At 45.6% G+C, this 22,144-nt stretch overlaps 1 protein-coding gene across 2 annotated transcripts; it reads left to right on the forward strand.

Moving 5' to 3' along the window:
* Positions 1-1,054: 1,054 nt before the first annotated feature.
* On the forward strand, positions 1,055-22,000 carry LOC146631283 (STE20-like serine/threonine-protein kinase). 2 transcript variants are annotated; one of them, XM_085355236.1, is made up of 18 exons: positions 1,055-1,762; positions 3,220-3,384; positions 7,374-7,422; positions 7,680-7,829; positions 9,357-9,429; positions 9,540-9,734; positions 9,967-10,048; positions 10,755-10,886; positions 11,241-11,990; positions 12,069-12,199; positions 12,341-12,464; positions 13,508-13,687; positions 16,579-16,708; positions 17,543-17,667; positions 18,895-19,086; positions 19,166-19,291; positions 19,370-19,483; positions 20,186-22,000. In XM_085355236.1, exons 1-18 carry the CDS (start codon positions 1,613-1,615, stop codon positions 20,330-20,332), a joined length of 3,015 nt encoding a protein of 1,004 aa, XP_085211362.1. In that variant the 5' UTR covers positions 1,055-1,612; the 3' UTR covers positions 20,333-22,000. The 2 variants fall into 2 exon arrangements, with proteins under 2 accessions (XP_085211362.1, XP_085211363.1); XM_085355237.1 differs by lacking the exon at positions 1,055-1,762 and having other exon boundaries at positions 3,326-3,388.
* Positions 22,001-22,144: the final 144 nt, after the last annotated feature.

Consider the following 22,144-nt stretch of genomic DNA (forward strand, 5'->3'; position numbering starts at 1 on the left):
CAAGAGCAACCTGAAACAGTTTCTCATCTGTTTTGGTCGTGTAAATTTACGTGTAAATTCTGGAAGGATTTCCACAAGTTTATTACTGACTTTGTTCTTCCTAATCTCCAACTGTACTATAAGGATGTTATCTTTGGCTATTATAATTTTAAAGACAAGGACAATGATGCTTTCTTTTTTATAAATTTGGTTTTATTTTTGGCAAAATTTCATATACACAAAAGCAAAGTCCTCGGCAGAAAGCCTGAACTTCTTGTATTAAAAATGGAACTTGCACAATATATAAGGACAATCTCCTCATCAAAAAACACGAAGGCTCTCAAGACTGTTAACATCTGTAACCGATTGAAACTGCTAACTTGATTTTGGCTCTTGCAAACTTTTGTTTATTTATGTTCCCCTTAATTTATTTTATTTTTTGTACTCACTTTTGTCTCACTGTCCTTGTCACTCTTTCTGTTCCTCATTGTACTACCACAATGTTATCTTTTATGTGATCCCTGTTTTACTTCACTGTATGTCTATAATGTGATAAATAAAGTTTAAAAAAAAATAATTCATTTTCGATTATTTCGCGACTAGAATCCTGGAAATAGCGGTTTTTCGGTCACGTGACCTTTAATCAACTTTTTCACTTTTCTTAAGTGCTAGAAGGCTTTCGTGTTTGTACAAAGTATTAAAAAGGTACGTTAGCAGCATTTCTGTGTGTGAAACTAAATATTTCAAGGCATATTTTGTCTCGCCAATTCGGCGCGTCTACGTTTGCAGTGGCTGATGGGAAATGTAGTTCCACGAACACAAAGAACCCCGACTGTTCTGTTTATAGAAATGACAGAGACCGTTGAACGCAATAACACCACAACGACTGAGTAAAGCTGGGTGTGTCGGCTGTTTTCCTGGTGGGAATGCAGCACGGGAACCGTTTAACCGTCAGCTGTGATCGGTCTCTGGGACAGACGGGGGCAGCAGGAGACCGGAATCCGCGCGCCAACCTTCAGGCACGAGGAGCTGGGAAAGAAAAGACCACCGGCACGCGCACTCGTGGACGCGCACCGACACTAAATCCGCTAGAATACTAAAGCCGTCCCACACCAGGGAAAGATGACTGTTTTTAACCGTTTTAGCGAATAATAATACACGGACCAACCGTACGTGTTTTTTTATACCCTGAAGCAAACTAATGAATTACTCCGTGGAAAGCGACTCGGTCATTTTGAAGGACTCTTATCCCGTGTTTTTTTGTCTTTTGGCAGAAGAAAGAGCTCCGCAGGGCTGTCGGGCCAGTGGGTCGCCAGGAGTTGGAACAACGACGAGCCTCCAGTAACACTTTTATTACTTTACAGCAACAGAAAATATTTTTTGGACGAATTTTAAATACTAGAAGACGTCTAAGTGATCCGTTGGTGTTTTCAGGCGTTAACAATGACCCGTGATGTGAGAAAGCGCGTTCAGTGGACCGTCCAGAACAGTGTCAAAGGCTAAGCTAGGTCTGAGAAAAGCCTTCATAGTCGTTATAACTAATGACACACATGGTCAGCCAAAGACCGACGCTGAATCCATACTTCTGTTAAAGTTGAATTCCTTCAGGAACTTTCCAGCAGAATAAACCACGATGTCGTTTTTTAATTTTCGTAAAATATTCAAATTGGGAGCGGAGAAGAAGAAGAAACAGTACGAGCACGTCCGCAGGGATGAAAACCCGGAGGAGATCTGGGAGATCATCGGTGAGCTGGGAGATGGAGCCTTTGGAAAAGTCTTCAAGGTAGGCATTTTGTGCTCCACCACCCATTCGTTGCTCTGTGCCACACGTCTCTTGCTCGGGTTTAATGATAATGTTTCCTTTGGAGTGTCTCGTGTTTTTCCCACTCGCATGAACTTTTGGTTCTGGGGGCACCCTGCCAGCAGCAGGGCCACCTCAGTCATTTCCACCCCCTACACCTGCTCTGTAACAGCCAGAGATGGTGTCAGGTAGAGTGCTGCTTTGATGCTCTTGTGCTGACAGGTTTCGGTTTGGATGTTTAGGTCCGTGGTTTGATTTGATCCTAGCTGGAGCCTCATTACCATGACAGACAGTAAATATTATCACACAGGAGTCCAACGCCAGGAAGTCTGCATGTTCTGTTTGCCCCCTTTGTTGCCGGATGCTATATTTGGAGACTTTTAAATAGTTGGATTTACCCAAGACTTCAGGCCAGTGTATCATACTTACGTTAAGCCTAATCTTCCTCCACATTCAGCCCCAGGGTTGCTAGTTTCCCAGCATTTCACCCGCAAGCCTTTCATCACTTATTTTGTCCTCATCTATATATTTCTATATGCTGTTGTGATATTTTAACTGTAAACTTCCAAACTTCCTTTTACAGGAGTTTGCAGGGATAATGGAAATTTGACCATGCCAAGTAATCCCCCACCTTTTTTCCATCAGTCTGTTCTCACATGTATTGCACATTTAATATTATACACCTTTAAAGGGTATAAAGTCGCCACCCCTCCATAATCCAGGTTCTGTTGGAGGTCTTTTTCTGTCAGACACATCACCGTGGTCTCTAATACTGTAGGGTCCTGAGATATGACTAAAGCTGTGTCTTTTTTGATGGATTAAAGTCCTAAATGATCAGATTAGTTACGTTTGTTTTCTGTTGAAAGACAAACCAAAGAACTGTTGCATGTTTGTGCTGCACTTCAGAGTCGAGCTGCAGGAGATCCACAAATAGTAAACTGCAGTTTTATGTTTATACGTCTGGGCTTTGGGCCATCGCGGTTATGCATTACATCACCAGGGCAGTACCCACACTCTGATTCATAGAGCGATACGAGTTCTCCATTCTGAAGAATGGATTAGTATTAGTATATTGTAGGGGGTGCATCAGTGTTTGGCACTCAGGTCACCAGGAAGTGGCTGAATCCCATATCGCAACAGCGACTTCATCGAGAGCTTCCTGTCTGCAGAGAAGCCAAAACAAACAGGAGAATTTTCCACTTTGGCGAGACGTGTCACATCTTCTGCTGACACTTTCAGACCTGCAGCACAGCCCAGTGTTTGTTTGTTGGTTGTTGAGCCATTGATCTCAGTTTGAGGTATTTCTCTGAGGTCTGGGGTCAACAGCACTTCAGATCTAATATAAACCACCTCTGGCCTCCTGAGTCTTTAGGACAAGTGTCTAGAGGAGTGGAAAGTTACTTGTTCTCATAATTTCCAAAAATATTTTAATCTTACAGGCTCAGAACAAGCAGACGGGCGTCCTCGCTGCAGCCAAAGTTATTGACACAAAGACCGAGGAGGAGCTGGAGGACTACATGGTGGAGATTGACATCCTCGCCTCCTGCGAGCACCAAAACATTGTCAAACTGCTCGATGCTTTCTATTACGAGAGCAAACTGTGGGTGAGTAGAAGGATGTGCTGTGTGATCACTGTGTGACTGCCTGATGAGGGGGATTATGGGTCCAATACAAAGCTTGCAGAATCACAAATTAGAGACGGTTAGATGTCAGTGCAGCTTTTGGGACACACTGCTGCGTGCTGTCGGTGCGAGGCTCTTCCAGTATTCGCTGCTGTAGTTTTCTTATCAAAATGTGTGGCCAAAGTTCACACGAGCTGCCGAAACTAAGAGCCTAAAGTGCTGTTAATCATCATACTGGTTTATAATCCATCCGCTTATGATATGAGCTCATATTTAATGCCTTTGTTTTCTCCCCAGCTATTTATGTAACACAGATGAGTGTGTTTTGATGACATTTATAATTCAAGTGAAAAAAACCCATTTAGGTATTTTCACATCATAGAAGCTGATTTATGCATCGCTGTAAACACTGATGAGCTTTTCAGACGTGCTGGCAGCACACGTGACTGTAGCCTGAGGACTGAGGCCATGTTCCTGGATAAATGTGCTGCTTGTGAGGGGGACTCATAGCTTTCAGTCACATGACTGATGCAGAGTACTGGAGGGGGAAAATGTGCATTAGTATGACACTGGGAATCATCTGATTATCAGAGCCGATATTGTCTCTAGTTGTTTTAAGATTTCCTACGTCATTGGTGACGGCTGGATTGATGCTCAAATCGTTACTTTGAAGGAAGCCTAGACTCACTGTTGGCTATCTGAAGTGATTAAAGTCAGGCAAACGTTAATAATCAGCTGTAGCTGATGGGTGTGCTTCTCTAACAGGTCTGCGTAGGTTCTCAGTCATCCAGGTCCTGGTAGTAAACTGGACTTCTTTACATTTCTTGAAAGAAGTTCTGTCGCTTTCTTTCCCAGCTTCTTAGACTCTCTGGCAGAGACAAAGACTGAACAAGAAATCCTCAGCATTAATAAGGGAACAACGATGGCATTGGCTACAAAGATACACTAGTAATGACAAATGAACAGCCAAGTTATCAGACAGCCTCAGACGAGCAGAGAACATTCAGGAAAAGGATGAAGAGAAACCCTCACTGCTAACTAAACTAGCATTCCAGTGGCTTTCAAATTGCAGAGCAAAGCAGGCGCACCACAAGTATAAACGCTGGAAGCTCTTACCTAGACTGCATCACAGGAACTGCACAAAGTCAGCACCGAAGTTTAAGTTAAGCTGCGTGTGTGCACGAGCGCAATAACCAATGCAAATTGGGTTACACTAAACAACGCTCTTTATTTATAGCACATAAGGCAACAACTTCACCAGAGCCACTGAAACACTGCAGCCTGCTGATGATGAACTCAGTCACTTGTCAGTTATTATGATTGTGTGTTTCCATTAACAGATGGTAGCTGTACTACAAGCACCTTTCCTCAGTATTGGTTCAGCCATGCTGCAGCTATTGTGGCTGCAGGCTCACCTCAGTCATTTGGGAGCTTTTCAAATCCAAATAAAATATTCAGACACGTCCCTGAGCTGCTGGAGCTTATATAGCCATACTCTAACAAACGTTTTTTGCACAAATCAAACAGACGTATGGGAAAAGGTAGCCTGCCACTTGCACCAAGCCTGAAATGTATAAGTTCATACTGAAACAGCTCAAGCACGTCTGATTTAAATCAGGAAATGTGAGTCTGCACTAACATTTCAAAGGAAGATTGGGCCTTCATGAGCGTTCGCGCTCACCTGTACATGTGAGCGTTCTGCCCTTTTCTTCCTTTTGTCCTGTGAACAACAAGTGCCGCCTGATGGAGGCTGATGTCTGTCAGGTGCTGAACAGGTGCCACATTCATGCACAGAGGAGGTGCATGAATCATCCCACATTAACCCAGGAGGAGCTGGCAGGTGACGTTCTTGATAACTGCCTCGTGAATCGATGCCACCTGCTGACCTTTGTTTCTCTTTCACTGCGCTGTCTAAACTGAACACTTCCGAGGCTCTGCTTTGATTTCTGTGCCGCTTCCCGGCCTTGAACTTGCAGGTGAGATCACATCCTTCCTCTCTGTGCCACATGAATGGATTAGAAAGTATGCGGGTGCGCAGTTCTCCATGCATTCATGTATGTGTCAAATAAACAAATAGGAGAGGAAGCCACAGCCCTGGCCCACGATTCCTCTCCGCGCCGCCGCGACTGTGAGGACCATTGTGTGATAGCGGAGCCACTAAAACAACAACACGCCTACAGAGAAACACGAGAACCGTGTGTGTGCGCGCACAAGACCGCTCTGATACTGGAGGCATTGTGTGTCCTGTGAGGGCTTTGTTTTGGGAAGTGGAGCAGTCTTGAAAAGCTCAGCTGTCTTGGAGGGCTATTCAAACTTTACGTTACAACCCGTCTTTTTTCCCCCTTCCTCTGTACTTCCTGAAAGATTTTCCATTTTTAACCTCGAGCTGAGCCTGTGTGAAAAGTTTGGGCCATAACCAACGGATCAACCACAAGTCGTTTCTCAATGGTTTCCAAAATTGCAGAAGTGCAGCATTACTTCCTCTTCTGTGGGTGTGGCGTTCAGCCAAATGTTCCCCAAATCTCCGCAGGTGTGTGAGTGAACGTCACACCACATGGCTGAGCTAAGCTCACAAAAGATGCTCCAGATGCTTTGTCTTACCTCCTGCACATCATCCTCATTGCTACCTGAGCCTCTGTGCCCAGAGATAATCCTGTTAGCAGAATAAGGTCTGGAAAGATAGCGATTAAGCAGGCTAGGTAGCAGCTGTGTGAAGCCTTTCCACAATGTGGCCCCAACTGGGCCAATCCTCTTACATCAGCAGCTCCTAAATGCCTTTAAGAGCTCAGAGTGTTTCATTCATGCAGGAGGCGGCGTTCATTCTCACAGTGGTTTCATCAGGGTACATGATGATGATGATGAGGAGGAGGAGTAGGAGCTCTGCTGAGTGTTTTTAATGTGTACAGTGGATGTTCCAGTAATATTTCTCTGAGCCAGCGTCTGTTGGGCCATGAAGGTGTTCCTCAAAGTCATTTACAGTAAATGTAAAACTTTCAGTTTTATATGTAAGAATAAAATTGCTGTGACGTCTTCATATTTAAAAAAGAAGCCGCGTCCTGGGATTTAATAATGTTATAACTGTTAGTGTGCAATCCACCTTAACCAATAAACTATCTGAACGTCAAAGTGAATCAGTGAGGACGCAGAAGGAAATCTCATCTTCATCCTGTGTGAAGCTCAGAGATGATTAAGTGTGACCACCGCCCCGTTTAACCCGGGAGAGCGGCGAGGGCGTGGAAGTCTGAACCAGAACCAGGCTGGACCTGTTTCAGCACTGCTGGGAGCTGTTGGCATGAAGTTGATCACACAGAGGTGATCGTTGCCTCTTCACTTCACTTCAAACTCCTCACAACGGAGGAGGAAACTGTGAGGAGTGTGACATAAAGCAGAAATGCAGACTCCTCTTGGGATTGTTCACCTTTTACTTTAGAGGTGAACATTCTCTGCTCACACTTTTTCAAGTTTCATTGCAGCTTATCGTTAGTTTGCGATTATCAATGTGTTCCATGCAAACTCCAGACACCTGCTGGTAACCAGTGCAGTCACAGGGAGGTTTTTAGTGTAGCAGCCTCTTTGCAACAGCCAGCAAACCTTCTCCAACCAGTCACAGTGTTCCCAGACAGGCTTCGTTACAGTGACCGAGTCCTTCACCCTGACTACAGCTCCACCTCAGCTTCACAGGCGAACGTAGCTGTGAGTTGTGGAAATCCAGTCAAACTGCCCACCATACTTTTTGCTGGCCCTGGGCCATCGGCTCAATGTTTATTATGTGGACCCCTGATGAGAAGCTTCCAGAGCCTCACAGCAGATTTCAGAGGTGACCGGGTTCGACCGGAGCCTGCCGCCTCGTCAATGACCTGCACTCTGTTGGAGATGTTCTGCAGCACTGTCCTCTCTGCACATAATGGTACACCGTGTGCTTTACATAAACAAATGCATGTGTTCACACTTCTCTTTCCTCGTGTTGGCAGATACTCATCGAGTTCTGTGCAGGAGGGGCCGTGGATGCTGTTATGCTCGGTGAGTCAGCATTCCCACGTTGCACACGGGTTATAACATTAAAGAAAGCTACTCTCATGGCAGCGCTAACCAGCTAAGGGAAAAGAGCCAGTTTTAAACTTGAGACATTTCTCAGCAGGCCACCCACATGTTACAGCGTTCTTCTCCAAGACACTAAATGCAACTTTAGCCCTCATTACCACCTATGATTAGGTTGCATTAGTATGTGAGGAATTGTAAGTGTGCTTTCATGTGACTCCCTCACCCTTTCCCCGCAGAGCTGGAGAGACCCCTGACAGAGCCTCAGATCAGGGTGGTGTGTAGGCAGACTCTGCAGGCGCTCGTCTACCTCCACGAAAACAAAATCATCCACAGAGACCTGAAAGCCGGCAACATCCTCCTCACGCTGGACGGTGACGTCAAGCTGGGTAAGGGCCAAGTGACACCCAGCTGTTAACAACAACAGTCCAGGATCGAGACTCTGACTCAGACCCTCAGTTCACGGATGTTTAAAATGGAGAGGGAGAAACCCAAGAAAAGAATTTGTGCTTGTTTCTCATGAGAAATCATCAGTTCAGTCTGACATAGATGAACCAGCATGAAAACTGTTGTTTTTTATGGCATCATCTAGATTTTTCCTCTTTTTAATCTTTCTAATACAAGAATCTTGGATGATCACGTGACTTGTCTCATGACTCTGTGCAGCTTGTTCTAACAGTTTTTCCAGAAACACAAATATTTGCTAGAAATTTGACCTGATTTTTTTTCTGCCGGTAACGACATGATGACCTTGTGTCTCTGGAGGGAGGAGAGATGGTCACAACTAAAGGGAGATTTGTTTAAACTCCTTCGATCCTGCTGGTGCTTTGAGCTTCATTGCTAATGTGGTTTTATCTTTATGATTCAGAGAGAGGCACAGCTCCATCCAGATGTTTCGTTGAATATCTTCTGGCTTTTAGTATCTTCTTGTATTGTCGATGATGATGATGGAGGGAGTAATGATGTTGGTCGACTCCCACGTCAGGAAGGTGTATTTGGGCCGTTCCCATCAGCGTTACGCTGACATCAGTAATATGATCAATGCAATGACAGGCTGATGGTTACTCACCATGCTGTGGGAATATTCTTCAAACGCTTTGATTTGTTCTCATGCCGAGTCAGATTAACTTGTCAGGGACTGTTTTAAGCCTCATTGACTTCTCATTTTAACTGTCAGCTGTAGTTTGGCTGCACAGCAAAGGTCAGCTAGTAAACACCCATACACACCACTCACAACACACCACATACACACTAACAGAAGAGTGTGTGCAAAAGTTGTTAGTCTGCGATAAAGACTGTGCCTGGTTCAGTTCTTTCACACTCCTGTCCAAGCTCAGACTCTTCAACATGTTATATAACAGTTTCACAGGTGTGTGTGTGTGTGTGTGTGTGTGTGTGTGTGTGTGTGTGTGTGTGTGTGTGTGTGTGAGCGTGTGAGCGTGTGTGTGTGTGTGTGTGTGTTTTTAAGCGTGTATTCATATCTTTGTGGGGACCAAAAATTGGAAAGCCTTTGTAACAGCAGAGGCTGTTCGCTGGAGCTGCTCAGCGTCTGGGCCGACATCCTCAGCAGATGCAGCGCTGACGCTTACTTACACGGGGATGAGTCACTGGGGAAATGACACACAGCAAGCATTTTGTCCAGTGACATAACACACACAGAGGTGCCTGTGCATCTGCCTGCTGGGACGCGGATGAGCGTGACTCACTCATGATACAAAGAATGATGCCTTCATGCACGTGTAGCTGCAGGATGAGGTTTTATGTCGTGTTCATGCCCAGAAATCTGTGATTGAACCTCTCAGGACCCGTTTTCCGTTTTGAACATTTGGCTTTTGAGGCTGCATTTGGAAAATAAGTGATGACAGTGACATTCCTCTGGCTAATTTCTGGTTTTGCTTGAATCACATGACTTCCAGCGGACTTCGGTGTGTCTGCCAAGAACACCAAAACACTCCAGAGAAGAGACTCTTTCATTGGAACGCCGTACTGGTGAGTCAAATGTAAAACAAAAAAGCTTTTGCTTATAAAAACTGAAACACACGCATCAGCGCTAAAAAGAGGGGAGCTCAGATTTCTTTTCTTCTTGTGTCTAACTCCAGGATGGCTCCAGAGGTGGTGATGTGCGAGACATCCAAGGACCGTCCGTACGACTACAAGGCTGACATCTGGTCCCTCGGGGTCACCCTGATCGAGATGGCACAGGTTGAGCCGCCAAACCATGAGATGAACCCCATGAGAGTTCTGCTGAAAATAGCCAAGGCCGATCCTCCGACGCTGATGCAGCCGTCACGCTGGTAAAACACAACTTTGCTTCTTACTTCCTGCACATCTTCTTTATTTATGTTGTTGGATTTTTTTTACTGCTACCACAAAACCATAACCATATTATTTCTTAAAGTACACACACACACACACTTAAATAAATAAATTCACAACTGTAGAAACCAAAATTATTTTTGCGTCAGGCTGTAAATGTGAACTTCTGCTGTAAATCTGGAGTCTGCATCATTTTATGACTTCCTTTAGGTCTCCAGAATTTAGCGATTTCCTGAAGCGCTGCCTGGACAAGAACATCGACAACAGATGGAGTGCGATGCAGCTTCTGCAGGTACCTTTGTTTCAAACATCTCTCCAGCTAAACCCCTGAGCACTTGTTTTCTTTTCCTTAAGCCCCACACCTGGACACTCCCCAACCCCTACCCACGGCCCACCTGCCGTTAGAGCGTAAGCTGGCCGGCATCTGTTTACCTGCTCGGCGTCGGACTGACTGTCCCAGCGAGGCTCATCCCCGTGTGCTTGAGCTGACGTCAGCAGAGCGGGCTTTTCTTTTTCCAAAGGGTTTAAGGTGCTCGGCCACGTCTGAGCCACTTACTCACAGAGAGGACACGTCGGTACACACCGGAGCACGCCGAGGCTAACGGATTGTTCTGTGCGGACGAAGAGCTCAATGGGCTTAAAAATAGAAAATAGCGGTCTGCCGCCGATGAAGGTTTTGATATCAAAGAAGTTACATATTCTCAGGCCGGCGATCGAATATGTGCAGCAGGTTTCTAAGCCGAAGAAGGTGAGCTGTAGCGTTTCTCTCTGAACAGCGTGCTGATGTGTTTGTTGGTTTTTGCGCTCGGACCGCAAGAAAGAAGAAGGGTGAAGAGTAAAAGCTGAAATGGTTATTTCAGGTTGTTTTGATGTACTGTGAAGAGTTTGCATCTCGGTCGGCAGTTAAATTTTACCACAACATGTTCCCCCCACTGGGTGCTTCTTTTTTAAATAGTCTTTATTTCCTGTTGTGGTGTTTTTCTTTCTCTTACGAGCAGCATTCATTCGTGTCCAGTGTGGCGGACAGTAGGCCACTGAGGGAGCTGATCGCTGAGGCGAAGGCTGAGGTCACCGAGGAGATAGAAGAGCACAAAGAAGAAGAGGAGGAGGAAGAGACAGAGGCACGTCTGGTGAGTGGATATGGAACCTGTGCTGCACTACTGTGAATCTGTGTGTTTGTAGGTGTGACAAATACGTGAAGCTTAATGCCAGAAAAGAGCTTCCTGCTGTTTCATTTCTTAACTTACAGCTGCAACTGCAACTTATTTCAGTTATAAACCAGTGATTGATCTACAGCTTGAATGAAGTGCCTTACTTGCCTTACTTACTTTTTGGTGTTAGTCTGTCTGCACAATCACACCGACTGTGGAGGAGAATCTGCAACATTGTCTAATGCAGCCAGGATTTTAGTTTATAAGGAGAACGGTCACAGTGAGTTCCAACACAGTAATTTGTCTCCATTTCCTCCTCCTCCTCTTCTTTAGGGTCATAAACGCGCTCCTTCTGATGTCAGCGTCGGCAGTTCTGAGGATGAGAAGCTCCCCCTCTCTCCCTCCAGCTTGGAATCAGTCCCTGAGAAGGCAGAGCCAATTCTTCCTTTGCCCATACCTGCTGATCTCCCTGTGGCCAACCACGTGGTGAGCACCAGCTTCGTAAAGGAACCTGCTGCTCCTGCTCCTACTCCCACTGCAGCAGAGCCTGCAGAGGAGGCATTAAACACTCCAGTTAAGGATGAAGAGGCAGAAAAGAAGCCGGTAGAGGAAGAAGTCCCAGAAGTTCCTCTGGCTGATATCTCCCCACCAGAGTCTGAGCCGGAGACACCTGCTAAGGAACTACAGCAGCTGGAACTAGCTGTGGAGGATGAGAAGGAGGTGGACACAGCTGAGGATGAGGAGCGCTCAAAGGTCACTGAGGCTTCTCAGGAGGAAAAGACGCCCATCACAGAGCAAGCAAACACTCCAGCAGAGAAGGAAGAGGAGGAGGAAGATCGGTACAAGCATCTAAAAGTGACTCTGACACTACCAGATCAAGATAACGCTGTCCTGAAGGAGGAGGATGGAGAGAAGCCCACAGAGAAGGATGAGAAGACGGTGCCAGACAGAGCGAAGGACAACAAAGAGAGAGATTCTGATTCTGGAAACAGCTCAGCTGCAGATAACAGCAGCGTAGACCTGAATCTGTCCATCTCAAGCTTCCTGTCCAAAGCAAAAGAGGCTGGATCTGTTTCCATACAGGTAACGCACCCAGTCCACACACTCGCAACGACAAAATGTCACAGAGGCATCTAAAAACTCTCCTCTGGGGTCTTTCAGGACACCAAGCGGCAGAAGAAGACGCTGAAGAAGACTCGCAAATTCATTGTGGATGGAGTGGAAGTTAGCGTCACGACATCAAAGATCATCACAGACAATGACACCAAGAACGAGGAGATGAGATTCCTCAGGTAGTCCCTGCTTTTGCATAAACGGCAGGCGCCACTTCAATGCAAATATTATGAAAATGAGTCATACAGGCAGCTTAGAGCACAACCCGACTGTGTCACGCTAAAAAATGACACGTGATTAACATCCTCCCTCCTCCTCAGGCGACAGGAGCTGAGGGAGCTGCGTCTCCTGCAGAAGGAGGAGCAGAGGGCCCAGCAGCAGCTCAGCAACAAGCTGCAGCAGCAGAAGGAGCAGATCTACCGACGCTTCGAGCAGGAGACCACGGTCAGTCTCTCGTAGGCCGATTGTTATTCATCCCTGTCTCTCTTCCACAGCATGTCTTTATCCCGTCTTCCTTCTCTCACCACAACCAGCAGATGGCCCCGCCCCTCCCTGAGCCTGGTTCTGCTGCAGGTTTCTTCCTGTTAAAAGGGAGTTTTTCCTTCCCACTGTCGCCAAAGTGCTGCTCATAGGGGTCATATGATTGTTGGGTTTTCTCTGCATGTATTATTGTAGGGGCTGCCTTACAGTATAAAGCACTTTGAGGCGACTGTTGCGATTTGGTGCTGTAGAAATAAAATAACTGAATCTAATTTGCCTTTAAACGTGATAGAACTATAAGAAAAGCCGTTAAAGTTTAGGCCTCATCTGACCAAGCACGCTGATGAGTTCTCCATAAAGAGGAAGGATTTCCTGCATCAGTGTTTCAGAAACTGTCTTTACTGTTTGAACGCTCACATTTTACAGCCTCACACCTGCAGTCGTGCTTGGACGTCGGTTTGCCTGATAACCTGCATACGCTCGCTTTATGCGCCGAACAGCTCAGTGATGATTAATGTTTTAAGGTCCAGAGTTTTGAATGAAAAGGTGAAATATGTGGTGTGTGAGCAGAACAGATACTCCTCACGCTCTGCAGAGGAATCTGGATCTTTTTGCAGAGCTCTCCTTGCATCTCATCACCGTTTCTCCTGTATGTTTAAAATCCAGCTCATTGTGTGGTGAAGTCAAATTTAGCTTTTTTTATAGTCAGCATAGAAAATATTCAAATGAGTCACGATTTGTCGCACACTATTGGCCTGTGTTAGACCTGTGTTCCTCTGTGAAGGCCACCCGGCCTGTTTATGGGGCAATAACACAGAACCTGCAAAGCTTGTTTCCCTTCCTGTGAAGGTGCTGCAGGAAAAGCTCAGTTCACTGCTGGAAGTGTTGCACCTGATAGTCTTTTGTTTTTTTATCTGATGCAGATACTATTGCAGGTTTAGTAAGTAATATATACGCTCACGTTTGGATTCTCCATCTGAGGTGACTGGTTCCCGTCTGTCCTCCAGAGTAAGAAGCGACAGTACGACCAGGAGGTGGAGAACCTGGAGCGGCAGCAGAAGCAGACGATTGAGAGGCTGGAGCAGGAGCACACCAGCCGGCTCAGAGACGAGGCCAAACGCATCAAAGGCGAGCAGGAGAAGGAACTCGCCAAGTACCAGAACGTGCTGAAGAACCGCAAGAAAGAGGTTAGACGCGTCTGCGTGCCTTTCACCTCCACACGTAGCCCTCAGAAGGACGGGATAGCTTTCTATTTATAGTAGCTTGTTTTGACATTTGCAACCCACCCCATCCCCCACCCGCACACACACCCACTTCTCTGATCTGTCTTATAACAGCTTGCGTAACCTGCGTTTATCTTGGTGAGGGTTAACTCGGTCTACGCTGCCACCTCTCATTTACTTTCTCATCGAGTCCTAAACTACCCGCAGCTTTTTCTAATTTTATTTCCATGTGCTCCTCGCAGCTGGAGTTTCTCCAAAGGGTTGTGAAACAGCTTAAAGACGATATTATCCAACCCCGTCTGTGGAGTTTGAAATCTTAAAAGCTGTTTTGAACTTGAACTTGTTCTTCAAAGTAAAAAAAGTAACAGGAAGTTGATATCTGACTTTCGTCTTTGAAATCCTGAGCCTGCTGTACCTGACACGGGTTCAGAGTGCTGCGATCCACAGGGAGCGGCTCACGGTGTGATTCAGTCCTTTCAGATGTCCTCGTGTACGTTGTGCAGGATGTGAACATTGCTCTGTGTCACTGAGGCCTCCTCAGATCATTTCTGGACTTTCATCTTATAATATTTAAATAAAACTCGACTGAAACTGTTTGGAAAAGCAAATCGGGCAAAGATACTTGTTGTAAATTCCTGTATTTAAAGAACGTTTTAAATCTTCTAAAATGACTCCAATCATCTGAACGTGATGAAACGACGGCTATGACTCAAAGTCCAAAGTTCAGCTGCGGCTGGACTGGACTTTAGTCTGTGCTAACGCTTCCATCACAGGACGGTGCACCAAGTCACGTCCTGCAGACAACATACAGAACTGATGTCATGCAAGACGCTGGCCATGTTTTTAGCTAACCTGAGCGTAACAGGCGTGCAGTCACTTAATGATTAGTGATAAGTAACACAGTAATAATGTGTTAAAAAAATGTAATTCAGTTAAAAATGAACCAGGAGGCATCAGCACGGTGGAAAGTAGGGCTGGGTGTCGTCACTGATTTCTAGAATCGATTCGATTTGAATCTGGGAAATTTTGCCTCACACAGTCAGAAATATTATAATTCAGATCATGCATCAGTACATTTCCATATTTTTATATTTATAAAAAGAAAACTGACACTTGTGAAACTTTGTCAAAGGTGTGAGCATCACAGCGAGGCCTTTGTGTCAAAGCAGCTGCGGATAAAACACAGAAAAACATGAAGGAGATTTTCCTGGTCTGGGATTTATACAAATATTCTGCAGTAGATCAGAAACGAACGAAAACCATGAATCAACACATGAACGTTACCTGATGCTGCTGAAGTGAAGCAGAGCAAAGTTACAGACGTTTGATTAGAGACAGTGTTTTGCAATTTTGGATAATTTTAAAAAGGAAAAGGAAAAAACGTCGGCCGACAGCCTGTAAACAGGTAGACTCGTGCGTAACAAGCAAGCGAATAATGCAGAAAACAGATTTTTAGACTGGAAACTTTTGTTGAAGTACAGAGAGAGAGAGAGAGCTGTGCATGAGTGTGATTTTTATCATGGTGGAACTAAAAGCCTGCAGCTCAGCGCAAAAAGGGCGTGAACACAAAGCGCGGAGCCGCCGAAACATCAGAATCAGCGAGCTGTCGGCTTTCAGCCCCGAGCGTGTCCGTGCCATTGGGTGAGAAAGTCACATCTCACTGATTCTGATCCGTCGGCGGCTCCGCATTTTGTCTGTGCAGAATCCGTGTTCCTGCTCTCATTTACTGTTTTAGCTGTTTGGTGAAATTTTGTGAGGTTTAACCTGAGATTCTGGCGTTTCAGGCAAAATTATTTATATTGAAAAATCGATTCAGGATTTTAATGAATCGATTTCACGTTATCCAAGCTAGAATCGATTTAATCGATAATCAAAACCACCCCTAGTGGAAAGGTCCAGTTTAGTGACTCCAGTTAGCAAAGCAGACAATCGTCAGCACCAGCCAGACGTCGCAGCTCTGTGTCTTTCAGAGCAGGACGAAGAAGAGCTACTCGAAGTTGTGAAACAGCAGAGAAACGAACTCTAACTGGAAACACGAAAAACTAGACTTCAGGGAAAAACAGCTGGAAGCGATTATGTGATGTGCACGTAAAAGTATCATACACAGGAAACGGCGCTAACAAGCCCTTCTTTCATCTCGATCAGAATTAAAACTTCACATAATTATTTTATTCGTTTAGAGCGAGCAAACTGGAACAAACACATGAAATAAAATCACTCTGGTGTCATTGCTCAAAATGAAATGCAGTCCACTGTATGGATAAAGACATAAATATGTCTGCTCTGTTTTCTTTAAGAGCAGCTCATTTTCAAACGTTTGTGTGTCACCGTGCTGGAGTCAAAGATCATCTCCTCTCTGTTCACCGGGCCAAGTAGGTCAGATTAATGTGACAGGCAGGTGAAATGTCCTCTAAGGACAGCTGCAAGTGTCTAGTTCATCGGTTCAAACCACACTTAGCCTGTGACAGAGACACACACGTGCGGTGTATTTATATCCTTGTGGGGACATCTCATTGACATAATGCTTTCCCTGGCCGCTGACCCTAACCATTAAAAATGAATGCCCGACCCCGACCCTGACCCTGACCCTACACCTAACCATAACCTCATTGTAACCCTGACACTAAAAGGCCTTCAAACTTGTGAGGCTCGAGGGCTGTTTGTCCCCACAAGTATAGTAAAATACCAATTTTTGGTCCCAATGAAGATGTTAATACCCGTCCACACACACACACACACACACACACACTGTCATGTGTGATTGTGAAGTTCCCTATTTAAGTTGTCCAGGGCGTTTGGATGATGATCACATGCTCTGTGATTTGCTGACATCATTTCTAATCTGGCTCATCCAGGAACAGGAGTTTCTGCAGAAGCAGCAGCAGGACCTGGACAGCGCCCTGAAGAAGATCATCCAGCAGCACAAACACGAGCTCGCCACCATCGAGAGAGACTGCCTCAACCACAAGCAGCAGCTGCTCCGAGGTAAACGTTCGGAGACAGATCACCATCTAAGGATGGACTTTAAAACGGAAAAACAGTTTTAGTCTTTTCCAACGCGGTCTGCTTGTCTGAGTCATGTGCACAGTGTTAAATTCGTCCCACCCGCAACAAATACTTCCTGTTTTATGATGATAAGCACAACTAAACGTAGTACTTAAACTTAACTAAGCAGATTACGTCTGGGTTTGAGTTCCCAGATGGTTTGGATTTCTGTGATAACGGCAGAAATCACTCGTATGGCTGAGCCTTGAAGGTCTCACTGCGACCATAAGCTGCACCCCCCCCCCCAAACAGTGTTTTTCTAGTTTTTATGACTGTTTATAAAATAAACCCAACTCAAGAAAGATGAATGTTAGTATTATATAACAAAGAGCATTCCTCCCCTGAGATGGTTCCTGCTGTGCCGACACTGTAAACCGCACTCAGACTGATGTTAGCAGCTGTTTTCACCTCAGAACATAAAAACTGAGGTTTCTGACCGTCACCCCTTCCAGTCGGAGCGAGGTGGACGGCTGCCCGTTGGCACAGACTGGGACTTAATCCCATGATTAATATTCCAGGAGCGGCACAAATAACACTTCTCAGAAATGCAGGTCACGGGAGGCTGCAGCTGTGCTTCAGGAGCTCAGGACGAGCTCCGGCTGGCAGCAGAGGTCAAATGTGAACCGTCATTAGTAAAGTTAACGCTGAGGTCTGGAGCCTTTTTCTCTAAGAAGGACAGATCTGGAGCTGCTTATGTAGTGAAGACGTTCAGCCTGTGAACGCTTCCTCTGTGCACTGCTTCAGCTTTGTCTTTTGATCTGTGTCTGCGTACAGCACGGGAGGCCGCCATGTGGGAGCTGGAAGAGCGCCATCTGCAGGAGAAACACCAGCTGCTCAAACAGCAGCTCAAAGACCAGTACTTCATGCAGAGGCATCAGCTGCTGAAGAGACACGAGAAGGTATGGCGTGGATGCTGCTGCTGGTTCAGTTTGTTAGGTGACCTCAGACGTGCACGGAGAAACATCGTCCACCTTAAAAGGACGAAAATCTGTCAGGTTCTCCTGATTGAGTCACTTTTTAGTTATTTGATGTTTTTTCATTTAGGTCGAGAAGCTAAAGTGTTTGACTCGAGCTCTGTGTAAGAAAAACTGATGATTTAACACCGTTATTAGGAAAAAGGAATAAAGGAGGACAGATGCTTCCTGGGGCTAGTCAGGCTCGTCTTGTGGGGGTAACCTCCGCCTTCACTGGACGTTTGCATCAAACCCACACGACAGATTTACTAACCAAAGTCATCCATCCATTCTCTTCCGCTTATCTTGTCAGGGTCACGGGGGGGTGGAGCCTGTCCAGCTGTCTTAGTGCGAGAGGCAGGGTCACCAGTCTGTCACAGGGCTCACGCACACAGACAAACATTTGTACTTATGGGCAATTTAGAGTCACCAGTTAACCTAACCCCACTAACTCCACACACAAAGACCTCAGTCTGATGGTGGGATTGAAGGACCCTCGTGCTAACCACTGTGCCACTGTAACCACAGCCGGTCCTTCAGCTTGTTCTCGAACCCCGAGAGTTTTACTTCTACTCGGATCCCGTTGATTCTCTTTTAGTCGGCACGAGCTGCATCTAAGGTCAAGGTCCAATTTGTTTATATAGCACATTTCAAACAGCCGATGCTGCACAAAGTGCTTAACAATATGAAAATGGCATTAACGTGTGAGGCTCTATCACCACGAGATTTGAGAGTAGTCCGTGGGATGGACAGGATGAAGAGCGAGTCAGTTTAACACTGCGCTCCCTTAGAGACTAAATGTCCAGCTTCTGAAATTCTGCTGAAGGTCACAACAAAACTTCACAGACACCGAGTGGCTCTTCCCACTAAATCCAGTGATTTCTAAACTCTGGCCTTTTGAACACATCAAATCCTCTGAACATCCTGTTCAGCTCTGTTAGAAGCTGAGTCGCTGGAGTGAGTGTAGGATTGTTCTTGAGCCAACTGCTGACGTCCTGCTGAACCCGTCGTGACTTTATCCAGCCTGTTCCTCTCTTCTCTTTGTGCTTCCTCTCAAACTTTTCCAGCCAACTTTACTGAAAGATGCACAAAACTCTGTCGTCTTTCTTGTTGCTACGTTTTATTCTATCTGAATGAAAACCCTCATGAATGTGTTTCACGTCGACCGTACAGGAGATGGAGCAGATGCAGCGCTACAACCAGCGTCTGATCGAGGAGATGAAGAACAAGCAGACGCAGGAGAAAGCCCGACTGCCCAAGATCCAGCGCAGCGAAGCCAAAACCCGCATGGCCATGTTCAAGAAGAGCCTCCGCATCACCGGAGCCATCATCAGCCCCGAGCAGGAGAGGGAGAAGGTCAAACAGGTGAGCCGCCGCCTTCAGCTCGGAGAGTGAAACGTTCCCTCAAAGAATTCCAGCCTTTAGTCAATAATCGCGTCTCCAGTTCGCAGCTCAGGAAGAGAAGAGGCAGAAGAACGAGCGGCTGCACCAACAGCAGAAGCACGAAAACCAGATGAGAGACCTGCAGCTCCAGTGTGACGCCAACATCCGCGAGCTGCAGCAGCTGCAGGTCGGCTCCGGTAACCACGCCAAAGTCCCGTTTGATAAAAGACTGCAGTAAAATAACGTAACTCTGTTTTTGCTTCAGAACGAGAAGTGCCACCTGCTGATCGAACACGAGACCCAGAAGCTGAAGGAGCTGGACGAGGAGCACAGCCTGGAGCTGAAGGAGTGGAGGGAGAAACTGCGACCCAGGAAGAAGGTAACAAAACAAAACTGAAACAAAAGGTTTTCTGGTGAACCGTTTGAACCTTCTGGGGTGGCGACATCACGGGCGATACGAGGAAAATCTAATATCGCAGTATTTTATTTGGCTATATCCTGATACATGATATATATCATGAGCTGCTGCAGCTCGTATCACAGCTGGTTTACTCAAAGGTTTCTTTGGTGTGACGTTCACGTGCTGAGTTTAAAACACTCTTCATGTTGCAGTGCATGACTTTTCAGCCTCTGGAATAAATACTTGGCTCTGCTGCCTTTTGTGGCAACAGTTTTACGGCATGCTTTTCAAATGATTGCATTTTGTTCGACATCTGAAATCCAAACGACTCCTGATGTCGCCATGTTTGTCCCTGTGTGGAAGGATAAACACTGGGTAGAGCATTTTCCGGTCGGGAGAAACAAAACTCAGTGAATTCTGTGCAGACAGCTTAATATTTGCATGGCAACCTATTCTCAATATTTACAATGACGTCATTTTAACCATCGTTCGTGGAAAAACTCGCGATGCGTCGATTCGATATATCGCCCGGCCCTACACGTAACGTCTAACAATGTGTTTAGGAAAGATTTAAAGGTGTGGACTGTGCGTCGTATCACCTCAGTCAGGTGACCCCACAGTTTACCTGAGGCTCATTACACGAAGGAAACTGAAGCATTTCCATGTGTGTGTGCTCTGCAGGCGCTGGAGGAGGAGTTCGCCAGGAAGCTGCAGGAACAGGAAGTGTTCTTCAAGATGAGCGGCGAGTCGGAGTGCCTTAATCCCTCCACCCAGACCCGCATCTCCAAGTTCTATCCGATCCCCAGCGTCCAGTCCACCGGCTTCTAGAGGACACGACGTCTGCACACACACGGACAAACGAACGGACGCACCGACGGAGACGGTGAAGACGGAGCCGTGCTGCCTTTGACCTTTGACCTCTGTTTTCTATCAGGATCCATTTGAAGGAGAGTTCGTGTGAAGTGCTCAGTCCAACCTTCCTGAAGTATTTTTCTAAACAGTGCAGTGCCTGCAGAGTGTCTGCATTTAAATTCAATTAGTTCCCAATTTTATTTGCTGCTCGATGTTTTTCCCATTTAGATTTTTGCACAAAGGAAATGATGAAAACTAGTTTCACCACTAAATCTGAATAAATAAGATCAGTAAGCATCACTTTTAAGTGATGATGAAGGAGAATGTATTGCAGATAAAAGAGGAGCCTCCTGTCGAAGGGCTGATGACGTTTGATGAACTCGTACATATCTGTGTGCTAGAACCTTAGCTCGTGATCTGATGCATGACTTTAATGCAGCGTTTAGGAACTTTTACTGCAGGTTTTTCTTCAGAATGCCTTCAGTCTTGAGCTCAAGACTATTAGTTGTTTAGGAACAAACCCTGTGAGGAGGGTGGAGACTGTTAGGAAGTCACTGTGGTGACAGGTGGAAAGCATTTACCCGTCAGCCGGGTCATTTTCCTTGTTGTTGTTTGTAGGAATGATATTCAGGGATAAAGAAGGAATACAAGCTGCAGTTTTTAAGACAAATAACCGGACGATGATGTGACAGGGCGATCTGATTTTAGGGTTAGAGCGAGCTTCCCTTCAGAGTCATCTCCTCGTGTTGCTCTGGATTATTTCTGCTCGTTTTAAAACGTTGATGGAAATCCCGTTTCCCCACAAACACTTCTGCTTCACACAGATTTGACTTTCACGTTCTCGCCTGTTTCTCAAATTATTTTCTTCCACATTCAGTGTTCGTCTCTCCTCCGCTATTGAGTTATTGAAGGATGCTTTCACAGAGCTCACCACCTGTCGTCCTCGGCAGGTTTGTTGATGGAGGCGCTTCACACCGGCACAGTGATACAAAGTGACTGCCACTGCTGTAGAAAATAGTCCCGAGGTGCACGAGGAGATGATCTCAACTGAGAGATCGGTCAAACCAAGTCACATGACTCCTTCACACCTCATATTTGCCTCGTGTGTATTTTTGCTGCCACACGCAGCTCAGCAGGTTCGGACTGTAACACTGTTTTAGCGACTAGCCTTAATGCTACAGACGTGGAGACCCTGCATACCTGTTGCGACTGCCTTTGAAGGAATTCTGAAGCTTATTAACAGTTATTGAGGAGGTGGGACGGCTCTTTATTAAAAAATGCACAACATGAGCTTTTTGCAGTTTTTTTATTATTATTATTATTAAATCTGATGTAATGTTATAAAAAAATTGGACCTGACTGGTTTAGGCCATCTCCTCCTCTGATTGGTTCATTTGATCATCTCATCTTCTTTGATTGGCTGTTATTAGTTAGTCAAAGGTGTTTCATATCATATGTACAAAAAAACTAAACTCGGTGAAGGAGTGCTGTGCACCTTTTACAAAACGGCCTCAGCAGTTATTTATGTACGAAAGCTGATCGTCCACCACAAACAGTTACAAAATTCTGGTTCTTAACTTCTGAATGTTGACTATAAAACAAACAAAAAAACATCACATTTTATAACATGTATAGTTTTTAGAAGGCCTGTAGTGCTGATTTTCATTTTCATGTAAATAAACTTTTCTCTCTAACGTTGTGCTGTTTCGTTCTTTATATGGATCCCAAGACTTGAACCACAAACTCCAAAAAACATAAAATACTCGTTGGTCTGATGAGTAAAAAATG

Source organism: Diplotaxodon limnothrissa, linkage group LG6 (genome assembly GCF_057381915.1).
Source record: "Diplotaxodon limnothrissa isolate DT_005_m linkage group LG6, D_limnothrissa_male_GT1.1, whole genome shotgun sequence".
NCBI lineage: Eukaryota > Metazoa > Chordata > Actinopteri > Cichliformes > Cichlidae > Diplotaxodon > Diplotaxodon limnothrissa.